This window comes from Cydia pomonella, chromosome 1, assembly GCF_033807575.1.
Source record: "Cydia pomonella isolate Wapato2018A chromosome 1, ilCydPomo1, whole genome shotgun sequence".
In the NCBI taxonomy this organism is placed as follows: domain Eukaryota; kingdom Metazoa; phylum Arthropoda; class Insecta; order Lepidoptera; family Tortricidae; genus Cydia; species Cydia pomonella.
In genome coordinates this window covers 42,493,911-42,507,844 of record NC_084703.1, presented here as the reverse complement: position 1 = coordinate 42,507,844, position 13,934 = coordinate 42,493,911, and the positions used below count along the sequence as shown (strand labels likewise).

The following is a 13,934-nucleotide window of genomic DNA, read 5'->3' as shown; positions in this document are numbered from 1 at the left end:
CACACCGGATCGGCGTGTGGGCCGGCATCTAGCTAATGTAAAGCCACCTCATTAGGTGATTTTAGCCTTTTGAACGGCAAGAACACCTAAAGATGTGGTGAGAGAAAGCCGCGCGTCCCTCATGCACTGCACTAGCTTTACAGCTTGCATTGCGACCAATGTATGCTGCTCACCGCCCCGCCGGTCGCGTGGGTCCAATCCGCGGCCCTAGAAGACGTACTTTACATATAAACAAGAGCACGCGAGCATTTTGCGAGTTGTGTATGTGTACTTGTGTTATCTAGGCGCACAAACGGTTACAATAACAAGAAGTGTACACCGCGTGTGCAGTCCAACACGGGATCACGGGTGCGATTCGAAAATAACGTGCTAGCGACGCATTACGACATTGATACTTTACCCTTTGAACGCCATAACAAAAACGTTACTCACATGCCAAGGTCACGGGCGCAAGTGAGCTTGAAAGTGCATGAGTATTACATTAGGGACTTTGACAGCGATTATAACAGCTACAATCAATAATGTGTTCATGGCCCTTAAATCATGTCTAGTGACGGCGCCTTTAGGTGTTCTTGACGTTCAAAAGGTTAAGGGCGTTTGCTAGCTGGCGCTAGTGCACGGAGCGGGCAAACACGCGCAGGTGCCTTTGTAAGTAAAATCAGTCGCACGCGTCCGCGCCAGTTAGCGTTGCTCATACTGTAAGCCGCACGCCCGCTCCGTGCACACGCGCGACGTTGCGGACGCCCTATGCCCTAAACCTTACTTGAAAGTGTGAAGGTTACTCTGACAGCGGCTATATCAGCTATAATGTATTTATGACGCTTTGAGCATAGCTAGTTACGACGCCTTAAGGTATTCTTGGCGTTCAAAAGGTTAAGGGCGTTTGCTAGCTGGCGCGAGTGCACGGAGCGGATGCACGCGCGCGGGTGCCTTTGTAGGTAAAATTCGTCGCACGCGTCCGCGCCAGTTAGCGTCGCCAGTTACTGTTTTTCGTTAACCCGCTCCAGCTAGCAAACTAATCGCAAATGGTCCGAGATTGGCGCAATAACCATGCATTCCCTTATCTGGATGCACCTATTCACCAATGCTTGCTTTAAAGTAACTTGTCGACTCGTCCTGATAATATTTGTGCGACCGTGAAGAAAATCTATGCCGTCACTTAGTTTTCAATTTATATGAAATAAAGATGTTAAATGTATTCAAAAGTTTTTATTTATTAAGGTATGTATAAGTGCTCTGTGCATCCGCACCAGCTAGCGGTGCCCTTAGCAAACTGCAATAACCATGCATTCTCTTATCTGGATCTGGATGCACCTATTCACCAATGCTTGCTTTAAATTAACTTGTCGACTCATCCTGCTAATATTTGTGCGACCGTGAAGAAAATGTATGCCGTCAGTTATTTTTCAATTTATATGAAATAAAGGTGTTAAATGTATTCAAAAGTTTTTATTTCATATGTATATATAATGGAACGAAATACAGCTACTATCTTAGCTTGGCAAGCAGTTAAGAGTCGCTGATACTTGTAATGTATTCACTGCGTTAATTTTAGGTTTAAGATTCTTTATTTTCACTAAGAATTTGACAATTCACTTACATGAGAACTTAAAACTACACAATTTAATCCTGCTTCATATGGCAAACGAAGGGAACGTTGCTTTGAACCGCGACGCAATCTCAAATGTTTCACTTTTACACAATTTTCCTGCAGAGAGACAAAACAAGTATGTACATAGTACCTTTTTACGATTTATTTTATCGTAACATATAAACTTAGATTTATTTTCTTGCTGCTAATTATGGTACTCCAACTACTCCATAAATACATTTACTTACCTACTTATTGCTTAGGAATCTTATTTCATGTTTAATAATAAGTTTATATAACGTTTCTAGCGGGACATAACGCGAACTTTAAAAAATATAATGCGTTTTCTACCTTTATCACTCGAATATGTAAGAGCAAGAGAGATAAATAGACGAAACTTACTAGTTCAAGGTAACCACTCGTTTTATTGTCAAAGTTCCGAATTAAACAAACTTATTCTTCGGTGACATTTTTTAGCGTTTATAAGCGACTATACGGATCCAGCATTTGCCGCTCATTCGGTTCTCCTATTGCACGCAAGATGTCAGTACTAGAGAGGATTTGAAAAATCATAATTAAGTAGTTTAGTGCCATTTATTGAGCGGTAATAATTTAAAAAAATATATAAATTACTTTTTCATTATATTTCAGGCATGCAAAGTGATGTAAATGGTTACAAAAGTAACTCTATATGAATGACATTTTTTAGTTCCAGTTTACGCCGCAGCGCATGATCAAAATTATTAATATCATCTTCCCTGGACACTTTCGGTCTTTGGTGTCATATAAGTAATTAATGCTTAATTGAAGACCTTCCAAATAGGATATGACTCAAATGTATATACCAATAGTAAAAATTACCCAAACGGCTACCAAGGCTCCATCTAGTGCCAGGTAGAACAAACAAAGCGGCATTTACCACAATTAATTAACGAAAAAACTCGTTTTATTACCGCCCCTGCAAGCATTTGAGTGCAAGTATAGATATATTAAAATACCTTATAAAAATGTCTTTTAAATGATATATATGGCTTAAGTATACAAGCAAGTTTCAGTGTTTAATAGCAGTATTTTTAATTCAAGCATATGTTATATCAACTAATTCCAGCCCTGTACGTACTTAAACGTAAGTAGTGGTAAACAGAAATCTAGAATTTCTCATATTCTTTCATACAAAACACCTAACAACCGGCTACATAACAAGTACTTTGTAAAACAACAGTTTATATTGGCCACTCTTTTTTTTAAATTGCTCAGTCCCTGCACGTTATCCAAAGTTGGTGTCATACAATAAAATAATGCTAAGAGTAAACCCTTTCAAACGAGATATGTCTCAACAGTATACATCCATGGGACAAATTGCCCATTCTCCTTTGTATGAAAAAGTTATAATCTAAAGCTTTCATAATTTTAAAAAGTTATATCGTTTTAGGAGTACAATATATGGTTTATTTATTTGCTCGTGTTACAGGAAACACCCGGTATACATCTCGTTCGCACTAATACAGGTGTACGAGCGAGATGCATAGTAAGTTACGCAAACGCTAGCAAATACGTCAGAGTCAAACTGGTGGTAGCTGTGTCAGCATTATTGAACGTAGTTCTATCCGGATTAATAAATTAATTCCTTGTAGTGGTTTTCACCACTATTACCAATCTAGGAAACCTCGCGCACGCCTTCCATAAAAAATCACTGAAGTGAGTGTCAGCAAATATTTACTAGCCTATTGCTGACACTCTTATCACCGGACTTTGAACCTTGTCCAAACTCGCGGAAGTACATTTTTGCCTGTTTTATTTGCAATGATCTCAAGGTGTTACTTTCCACGGCCTTTGTAGGCACATAAGCTAATACAAGCTATACTGGAAAGAAAATAAAGCTTTATTTACAATGTTAGCAATTGAAGCTTAGAGTGATTCGTAGAGTGTTTTTCTTAGCGTTGCTTAAGTAGCTTGTATAGATTTTCTTGTCTTATACTTACTAATTAAATTAATTATAAGGGTCATCAGCTCAACTTAGCAATTTACGTAACAATGTAGATCGTGGAATATCTTACAGAGGCATTTTACAATATTTACAAGTAGACGATAATCAGATAAGATGGGGTACCTTAAGTTAAGTCCATGCTTAAGGTTTAATGCTCATTAAAACTGATCCTATTATATTATAAGGCAACATATTCAGATTCTTTTCGTTGGTTATTTCTTCTTAAATTTAAGCTAAGCTTTAAGATCAGTATTCCCGCGTTTGAGCTTACCTATAATAATAATAATAATAAGTGTTCAATATCAGCTAAAAAACTTCAGCTGCGCCGCACAAAGGTCTACGTGGCTTACGAACGCTCTTTTAATTATTAAGCTCTGTGAGGTGAAGATGCACAATTTCGAAGTTAAAGTTATTCAGAATGACCTACACAACCTATTTACATCGCTATTATGGACAAGGGTTAAATTATTGTTAAAAGTAAAGTAACATCAGACTTTTTTAAACTCACGAGCACTAAGTATCTAGGTCATCTAAACGTGTAAAGTGCACTGTAATTGACAGTTCTATTTCCTCTTAAGTCGGGTTGACATCGTCAGCCTTTTACAGTACTCGTTAGAGTAAAAGCTGCAGCTGAACGATGTGGCAACGCCTATAAAGTTGAGTGATAAACTCAATATGCTTCACTTGTCGTTTTGAGTGAATTTCAAAAGTGTTCTTTTTGTAAAACTGAACCAAGTTTTAGCGTCATCGGTTGAGTTAGCACCTTTAGCATCTTTGGTGAAGGTATCATTTATTATGTCTTAGATCCAGGCTATTAGCGATTCTGCTTAGAGTACTTTGGCGTTCCTGGGTACCCTATAGCACGGAGGCGGCAACAGAGGGGTCTTAGTGGGCAAACCATGGGCGGGGTAAATGACAGATAAAGACAAACGAATAGCTAATTCAGGCCAGTAACGCGTTTATGAATAACGCCATAAGTAAACTCAAACATTGCCGAAGATTTGTGGTATTCTTGGTTTACAAGTATATAGAGCGGGTAAAACTAAAGATAACTTATTTATAGGCTATAATTGCTTACATGCTATTTATACAATTACGTGCGTCGCATATTTATGTTGCAGGCAGTAACGTATAGTTACTGTTAATGTGTTAATTTAGGCATATAGTACAGGGTACTAGGCGACGATATATACATTTACATACATACATTTGAACCCGGGACCATCGGCTACATAGGCAGGGTCACTACCCATTAGGTCAGACCGGTCGCCAATAGATACAGACAGAAAAGTCCGTAGTAATTTGGGGATCACTCTGATCAGTCAACAAGAGACCTCCGTGACTACCACCAGTTCGGCACTGACATAAACGCTATTGAGAACGTAACTTACTTTCTATCCATCTCGCTCGTACTCGCATATAAGTGCGAGCGAAATGTATAGAAAGTAAATTACGTTCTCGATAGCGTATATGTCAGTTTTGACACTCAGTGACTCATGGTACGGGTACTTGAGAAAACTAGTTTTGACTGCAAAATCCCAGTTAAAACTGGCGGAGAACTAGCTGTAACTAGTGAAAACGCGTATTTACTGAGGCAAAACGGAAAACTAGTTATAGTTAAGGAAAACGCATTTTCACAAAAAAAAAAACAGGTATTTACGGTAACACATAAACGGTGCGTCGACAGCTTACTAAAAGATACATCAATCAAAAAGCTAACCAGAAAAAGGTGACGGAAAGATTCGACGGAATCAATCAAGCTTTTGTATTTTATTTGGCTAGACTAGAATCCACCCGGTAGCGTGGAAGGTCGGGAAAATTTAACTTTATCGATTCGAGCATTCCAACACTCCTGATCCCGTTAATGTTTTCGAATCTGATAATAAATTACTACGGACTTTTCAGTCTGTTTCGATTTTACGCTCTTGATACTCTAATAAGCAGAATCGCTAATAGCCTGGTGCTAAGACATAATAAATGAAACCTTCACCAAAGGTGCTAACTCAACCGATGACGCAAAGACTTTAAATAACCGACACCGCCGCAGTTTCATTTATACACTCACAACTAGTACAACTGTAATATTCGCACCACCTTTGTTTTTGGAACCAATTTGATATGGGAAATTGATTCAAGATGACGATGGCTAACATATCGCAAGTTTTCATGTATGGAGTGTGGGATTTAGAGGAGTGACATCTCTTATGGTAGAACTGCTGCAAAAGTGTCCAGCTGTCAGCTATAAATAATAGGTCCAAATCTCTCCAGAGTAGCACTAGAGTAGCTAAGAACCTAGGCGCTATTGACGGAGTAAAGTGCGCTGTCTATGATTTGATTTTTTTGTTCAAGTATTCTAGGTATTGTAGCGCCACCTATTTATGGTTTTTTGATGACACTTTTTGGAACATGGAGATTTATTTCCTTACCTCCACCTTCCGTATTTTCATGTTAGTGGCGATAGCACACCCGAACTGTCAAAGTTTTGACAAATCGAAGTGCAATGGATTCTATTTTTGCCGTTTTGTCCTAAACCTAATAATGACTAAGGTTTATTATACTTGATGGACTTAGTTTGGGTCATTAATGTTTTTGTAGCGTGACCGCACATACGACTTTAAACACAAACTTATGATTTCTTAGTTGACAGCTGCAATGAACTTACTATTGTACACATAGTTAAGACGAAAATGGGGGACCCGCGCAAAATCGCCTTTTCATACAAATATAGTCCTCATTTTACTCTTTGAATATTAATATTATTGAAAATATTATGATACAATTTTATCAACCAAAGTTTACCCTTACGTTTGATTTTATTCGAATTCAACTAATATAAGAGATAGCATTTCAAAATTTGTATGAAATGTGTGATTCACTCCTAATTTTTAAAATATCCAAATAATCAAAAATAGTCAAACGTAGGGGCATAGCATAGCTATGGTTAATGTACCTACATCAAATTACGAAAGAATATTTTCCATAATATCAATATTCAGAGAGGAAAATGAGTTCCCTTTTTACATACACATAGGGACTATATACTACTACTACTACTACTTAGTACAATAAACAACCATTCACCCCTACAAAGTTGCATCTATTATGGTAATCATGTGTGAGGTAGAAACCTAATAATGCTGAGTACTTAATAACGGACCGGGTAATAATAAGCTATCTGTTTATACGTGACGATAAAAGAAACGAGTGAGCACTTACGTAATGAAGATCTCAAAAGTTTTATGTTCGACGAGGCTCTTCGCTGCTTCATACTAACTTATCCGAGTTAGTGTGGATATACACGGATTTCACACTAACGAATCAACATTTTGCTAACTTGTGTAGATAATTCATAAACATAAAACTGAAATAAATGTCAAATACTAAGAAAAAGTAAGTAAGTAGTATTTCAGTTTATAATTTACATAGTAGTGTTTCCACTTCGAATATAAACAAATTAAAATATTTTATGAAAATAATTTAATTTGTTCTAATACTTCTAATAGAATTCATAAATATACCTACAAACAGATTAAATTCAAATAATGTTTTTAGTATGTTCAGCTAGATAGAGAGTTATCTACATAGTATGTACCTCCGACTATCTGTTCGCACATACAAAAATGAACACATGGTAAATACAGTTTCGTTTTATGTTTTAAATAAGCCCCAACATTTACATTTCACCAAATTGACACAATTTTAAGAAACCTAAAAAGCCAAGTTACACTGTTAAATTTTCAACCAGTCTCACCAAAAATTGGGTTCCTAGAATTTTCAGAATCATTTAAGAGGGAACAATAGCTTTGCGATTCTAGCGAAATAACGGTACTATGGAATTCCATTTCGGGAGAAAACGTTTTCCGCTAACAAATCACTTTGATTTTGATGTCGATCGCTTCAGCATAATATATTCCAGGTTTATAGGTTTTGCTTATTTTTTTTTGTTTTGAAACTTTTGAAAAAGAAAAGCAAACATAAACCTAGTTTTTCATTGTGTCAATAACATACTAAAAACCGGCCAAGAGCATGTCGGGCCACGCTCAGTGTAGGGTTCCGTAGTTACTCTTCCGTCACAATAAGCTAAACTGGAGCTTAAAGTATAGTAAATTGTTAACCAAGGGATGAAACGGTACCTTTCACCCGAGTTAAACAAATAGGCAAATTTGCATAATCAGTACCTAATTATAATTAAAGTAAGTCTTTTTACTATGAAGGGAAAACTTTTTGCGATAACTAAAAAACAGCTAAACTGATCATATCCGCTATAGTTTTCATTTAATGTCTTTCTTAAGCTCTACTTCCACGATTTTTTTCATATTTTTTGGATCTATGGTTCAAAAGTTAGAGGGGGGAGGACACATTTTTTTTTCCTTTTGGAGCGATTATCACCGAATATATTCACATAATCAAAAAATATTTCTTGAAAACCCCTATTAGTTTTGAAAGACCTTTCCAACGATACCCCACTCTAGGGTTGAAGCGAAAAAAAAATTTCACCCCCACTTTACGTGTAGGGGAGGTACCCTAAAAAAAATTAAATTTTTAGATTTTATTGTACGACTTTGTCGGCTTTATTGATTTATATATCCATGCCAAATTTCAGCTTTCTAGCACTAACGACCACGGAGCAAAGCCTCGGACAGACAGACAGACAGACAGACGGACATGGCGAAACTATAAGGGTTCCTAGTTGACTACGGAACCCTAAAAATCATGGAGAATGGAAAATATTTAGAAGTGGAAAAACGTTTTCTCTTTTTGTGTAGACGATCAGGTGGTATATTTACCTTTTAAAGCGTAAGTTTTGCAAGCGACATTCTGTACCCCTAGTGTAAATTTAATCGACATCATAACGTGACGAACGCGTTTGCGTTAAGTCTCATTTTGTATAGGATTTTGAGTTTCCAAAACGTCCCGCTTGGCGCGCTCTTTCTAAATCACATACAAAATGAGACTAAACGCAAACGCGTACGTCACGTTTCGAAATCGAATTTATTTACACTAGGGGTACTGGAGTTATACTCTTTCGTCAAGTCATCTAACTAGTCGAGAGATCTCAATCCTCCCATTATTTTTTCTTTAGATTACCCTCAGATTGACAGATTTATTGAGATGTCATTTACAGCTCAAGTGCGTTGATTGCGTCTCGTTCGGATTCAAAGCAAAAATTAAAGAAGTTCAGACGTCTAGACTCTCTTTGTTGTTGACAAGACAGAACGTGACTGCCACCGGCACTCAATTAAGTACGGTACTTAGTTTGTGTTAAGGTGGCATATTACTAACTATAACTACGATACCATACCAATCACAGCGGCTCTCGCTCACACGTATTGGTTCGAAAGTTAATAGAGGGATTCACAAATACTGCTATACCATTTTTTTTAAGTGTGAATATTTACATAAGTTAACTCACGACGTCAGGTAAAAGCCTATTAGAAGTCGATTCGAATTTACGAACAAAATGTCATAGAATAATAATTGAATAATATGAATATATTAATTTTAAGATTCACAAATTCTAATTCGCATCGTAGGTTTCGTCAGGTGCGTATTCAAAGTGCTGAGCTGAGAATAGTATAATAAATAGATGAAAATTATGATTAATTTAAATGCCGTCCCTACCTATAATACCTGAATTATGCTGATGTGTGTTACAGCAATCTCTCACAAGCTTACCTAACCAAGTTCGGTCGGTTACTTAACAATTGCATCCGCTTTGTCTTTGGACTCCGAAAATACGACCATATCTCCGCTTATCGCAAAAAACTTAACTGGCTCCCTATTCGTGAACGTCAATCCTTGCGTAATCTCTGCACTTTGTTTTCAATTTAATTTGATCCTTCAGCCCCTGATTACCTTCGTTCCAAATTCAAATTTGTTACTCCGCGCCCCGGCACCGATCTTCGAACCTCCCGTAGCCTTCAACTTATTGTCCCTCGACATCATACAGGTTTCATGTCGAATTCCTTCAACATTCAGGCAATCCGGCTGTGGAATGATCTTCCTCTCTATATGAGACAAGCCCAGAACAAATTCTCCTTCAAGCGCATGTTGCGCAAGCATCTGTTTGACAAGATTCAAAGGTCGTCCTCATGATGTTTCATAATGGGTATATATTTATATATGTTTGTATGTATATTTATGTATCATATTATTTATGTACGTATAATTTTATATAATTTTGTGATATTTTTTTGACATTTTACTCTGTATTCTGACCCTGCACCAATTAGGAACTTTCGGTTTGGCTTATGGTTGACTGGTAGAGAATGCCTTCTGGCATTCAGTCCGCCATTTGTACTCTTCATGTATTGTGCAATAAAGTTTAAATAAATAAATAATATCTAGGCAACAAATAATGTTCAAACTATCTAAAATTTCCGCAGAAAAATTAAATATACACAAAGCCTTTATTCATTTAAGTACTAAAAGTATTCTTTTCATTTCCAGTAATGTTTATCTACGCATTCTAAATTTTCTTCTTTGAGTCTGCAATCACATTGTCCATTATCCTCAATTTCGATCATTGGGTAGGTTGTATGCACCTTTACCGTCTTAATAGCATGAACAGAATCCATGGCGGCATGCGAATTAGGAAACCTAATGTACCAACGCTGATAAAATTAGTTGACTGGAGTCAGGGAGCTACCACACGTATAATGATGTAGAATCGGCTTGAGCCGGTCTCATGTTGTTGGTAGATAGAGCCCAGCTAAGTAAGACTGCAATGAAATATACATTTGATGATAATACACGCAAAAATTACACTTCATTACACGTACAAATATTTCACGCTTATATATTTCTACTGCAGATTTGACATAGCTAGGATCGCCTAAAGCGTAATGATGATACAATTGAAAACTACGCACAACCCAAAGTCACCCGTTCCTGACATCCGAGCACGAACAAAACAAGCGACGATCGTTTCGTTAGTTTTATTGACCGGCTTGAGGCGATTCTGTTTTGATAAAATGTGGCGACTCCCTAGTCATACAATTCGTCGTTTGTTTCAGACGGATGCGGCCACCATTAGAGTCCAACTGGTCAGTATTATTGAAATAAGGAGTACAGTAAATTAGGTTGCCGCAGGCGTGAAGCTTGTCAACCGACAAGATAAAGGCCGCAGTAAATTTTACAAGCGAAATAAATCTGTGCCGTACCAGGACATTACGTAAAGCCCAATAATTTCTGCATTCTGTATAGATGTTACGACAAATCGAACCTTGTTTCTACAGGATAAGGTTGGTTTTGGGAAAAAAATATTGCTACATTTGGTTCAAAATTTAGAAGCATGTAAACTATACCTACTAATATTGGCCTCCTCTATTGGCGGTCTCTTCAACCTTATTTTAAGGCAGCAGTGATGACTTTACTTACTTTAAAGGATCAATCATTGGATAGCACGAACCTTTTTGCGTCCAATATTTCAGTTTTATTGAAATTGGATATCTCTGACTAGTAAATGGCGTCCGTGCAACGATGAAAATCAGTAGATTGACAAAAAAGTCTTCTAACATTATGATGGCAAGGAAACTAAAAAACTAATAACTGCGTCCAGGATCTTATGGCTATCGGTAGATAGAAATTAGAATTAAAATTATTGCTATATGGTTTTGAAACTAATATGAAATGTCATAAATTTACTTTTGTTGAACTGAGTATAGATCGTGTCATTAACGAAGACGCGTGCCATAACTCGTAATATCATGTTTTTGAAGGTTAGATTCGTGGGATCGTGTGGGTATACTGTATAAGGCTGTTAATAATAATTTAGATGGGATTCTAGACCGGTACTTAGCCAATTATTATTTAGTAGCGATTAAGCTTTTGATGAATCTCTGGCAATATTATAAAAAACGACAGTAAAATAAATCACCACAGCATCTAAAAAATGATATTTCCGTTGTCACCTTCAAATGAACTCTCAAAAAGTTCATGTAAAAATATAGCATGGTTAAAATGAACGATTGATCTGAAAAAATCCAGTTTCTCTGTAAAAGCATTTTATTATTTAACTGGGGCATGTATGCTTGTATTTCCACTAACAGAGATTTCGAAAAATGTTGAAACAGAAAACAAATTATATCGCTTGCCTCTATGACGTCAAGCGATGCAATGTTGGGATATTCGGGAGGCAGTGTGTGTTATGCAACTACGTAGGTATATCTAGTTATGCGCAGTGTAAAACAAACTTTATATCCATGGCTTACGGTATCTTTTTCACGTTAGGGATCAAGCACGGTGCTATGCCAATTAGAAGAGGCAGTCCTCGTTATGTGTTTTATAGCGTTAGGGAAAAACGCAAATAAAAACATTTGTTATCTATGTCACGATCGGGGTGAACGATCTCAAAGTAGGGCACTAGTTTATCTATCTATATGACGTTTCAAAATGTAGTCTTGTATTTCTTATAGCAAAAATTAAATGCGTAGGTTTTAATCGGATCTCTGAGAGATCTCCCCGAGGCCCTATTCAATATCAAAGGTCTGATAGGATTCCTTGAGGAGTTGAGTTGGCTGGACTGCCTAGTCTCTTACTTCCCCCATCCCCCCCCCCCTCATCACGCAAAATAGGGTAGTTGCGGAAACCTGCTCGTAAAATATTCACAATTGTCTTATCCAAATGTAGCTTGCGCCTTTTTTTTTTATACTACGTCGGTGGCAAACAGACAATCGGCCTGCCTGATGGTAAGCAGTCTCCGTAGCCTATGTACACCTGCAACTCCAGAGGAGTTACATGCGCGTTGCCGACCCTAACCCCACCCCCCTCGTTGAGCCTGCATCTTTATCTGCTCATTAGTCGTAAAAATTTCAACCTCATTTTCATCCTTTTAGGCATGGAATAAAAAAAATCTTTTTCACTGGTATTTAACTACAACATTTAAAGAAAATTATGTTTCAAATTTTAAGGTCATATTTTCAACGATTTAGGGTGTTCATTGTCTGTTAATATCTATTTACCGGGACAACTATTTTATATTAAACAGAAGATCACCAACCACAAGATAAGTCGAGTTTCGTAAACACACCTAGCTGCCGTTTTTAGCGCTAAAATTAGAAATTTTGTCTCAAGCGTTCTAGTAAGACTTTTCGGTGGAATCCTCATAAATTAAGAGCTATCGCAGGGGCAGGGTGGATGGAAACGTCTGGAATCCGCGAACTTATGCAATTGGCTTTCGTCCAGCAGGGCCTTTACACAGCGCACGCTCAAACAAATACCGTCAACCGGGGTAAATAGGGACGGCAGGGGTGAATAGGGACAAAACTATAAATGTAACATTCCCATCATCTCTGTACCTAATAGCCCTGTACGCGGCCTTGGTTCGTAGTGTTCTAGAGTCAAATTGCACAATCTGGAACCCACACAAGGCTGAATATAGCCTAGTATTAGAAGAAATAAAAGAGGCCAAGTGCGAGTCGGACTCGCCCATGAAGGGTTCCGTACCATTTATGACGTACTAAAAGCAACTACTTACTAGATCTCGTATATTAGAAACCTCAATATCATTTTTGAAGACCTATCCTACAAATACATACGTGTGGGGTATCTATCCCACACGTATGTAATGTAATGTTGACACGTATTAATATTTGTAACGCTTTAGCTTGTGTGCTGTAAGTTACAGATGACCTGGAAAAAAACCTACACAAAGTAGCATATAAAATCTACTAATATTTTCAATCGAAAGATACAATTTGTCTAGGTATTATTAAAAAAAATCCGTTAAATCACATTTTAAGTTTTGCCCCTATTCACCCCAGCCGTCCCTATTCACCCCAGTTGACGGTATCTAAAAGTACACAAATCATAGGTGAGATGCCAACATGATGAGCGGAACATACAATACTATATATCATCTTGGTAACATAGGCCCGGCATTTTGCCACGCCACGGCCCACTAAGAGAGCCTGGGGTCCACTCGGAAACCTTATCCGAAGAATTGTACTAGTTTTTAAAAGAACGATCTATAACACTAAGCCTTATTGGGACTATTATGGTTTTCTCACGACGTATCTCTTAACTCAAAAGCGATTGGTAAATTAAATATCCTCCATGGATATACATTTGGTAAGCCGACTAAATTAGAAAACACTTAAAATGTGATTAGACTTGGGTTTAGGTCCTTCTCTCACTCTCGTTGAGCGTAAGAGTGAGCGTGACGGCTGTGCGTGACCAGGAACGCGGGTATGTTTTTGAATTGTTACTTTTACAAACTTTTAATAAAAAGGTAATCCATGAGTTCGATGAAAAATAAAATAGCGCATTTTTAGTTATTGATTTTTTGCAAAAAATATTACTAATTTTTAAGATGAGTTTCAGACCGGTACAAAAGCAATTTATGTTAATTTTCCT

The 13,934-nt window shown here is 37.3% G+C and overlaps 1 protein-coding gene across 2 annotated transcripts in view; it reads left to right on the top strand.

The window, feature by feature from the left end:
• LOC133524158 (GTPase-activating Rap/Ran-GAP domain-like protein 3) overlaps positions 1-13,934 on the top strand; it is a 197,266-nt gene that overhangs the window by 20,594 nt on the left and 162,738 nt on the right. For both annotated transcript variants that reach the window (XM_061860031.1, XM_061860023.1), the window contains exon 2: positions 10,595-10,624. In XM_061860031.1, the coding sequence (XP_061716015.1) occupies positions 10,595-10,624 (30 nt within the window). The remainder of the gene's footprint in view (positions 1-10,594; positions 10,625-13,934) is intronic.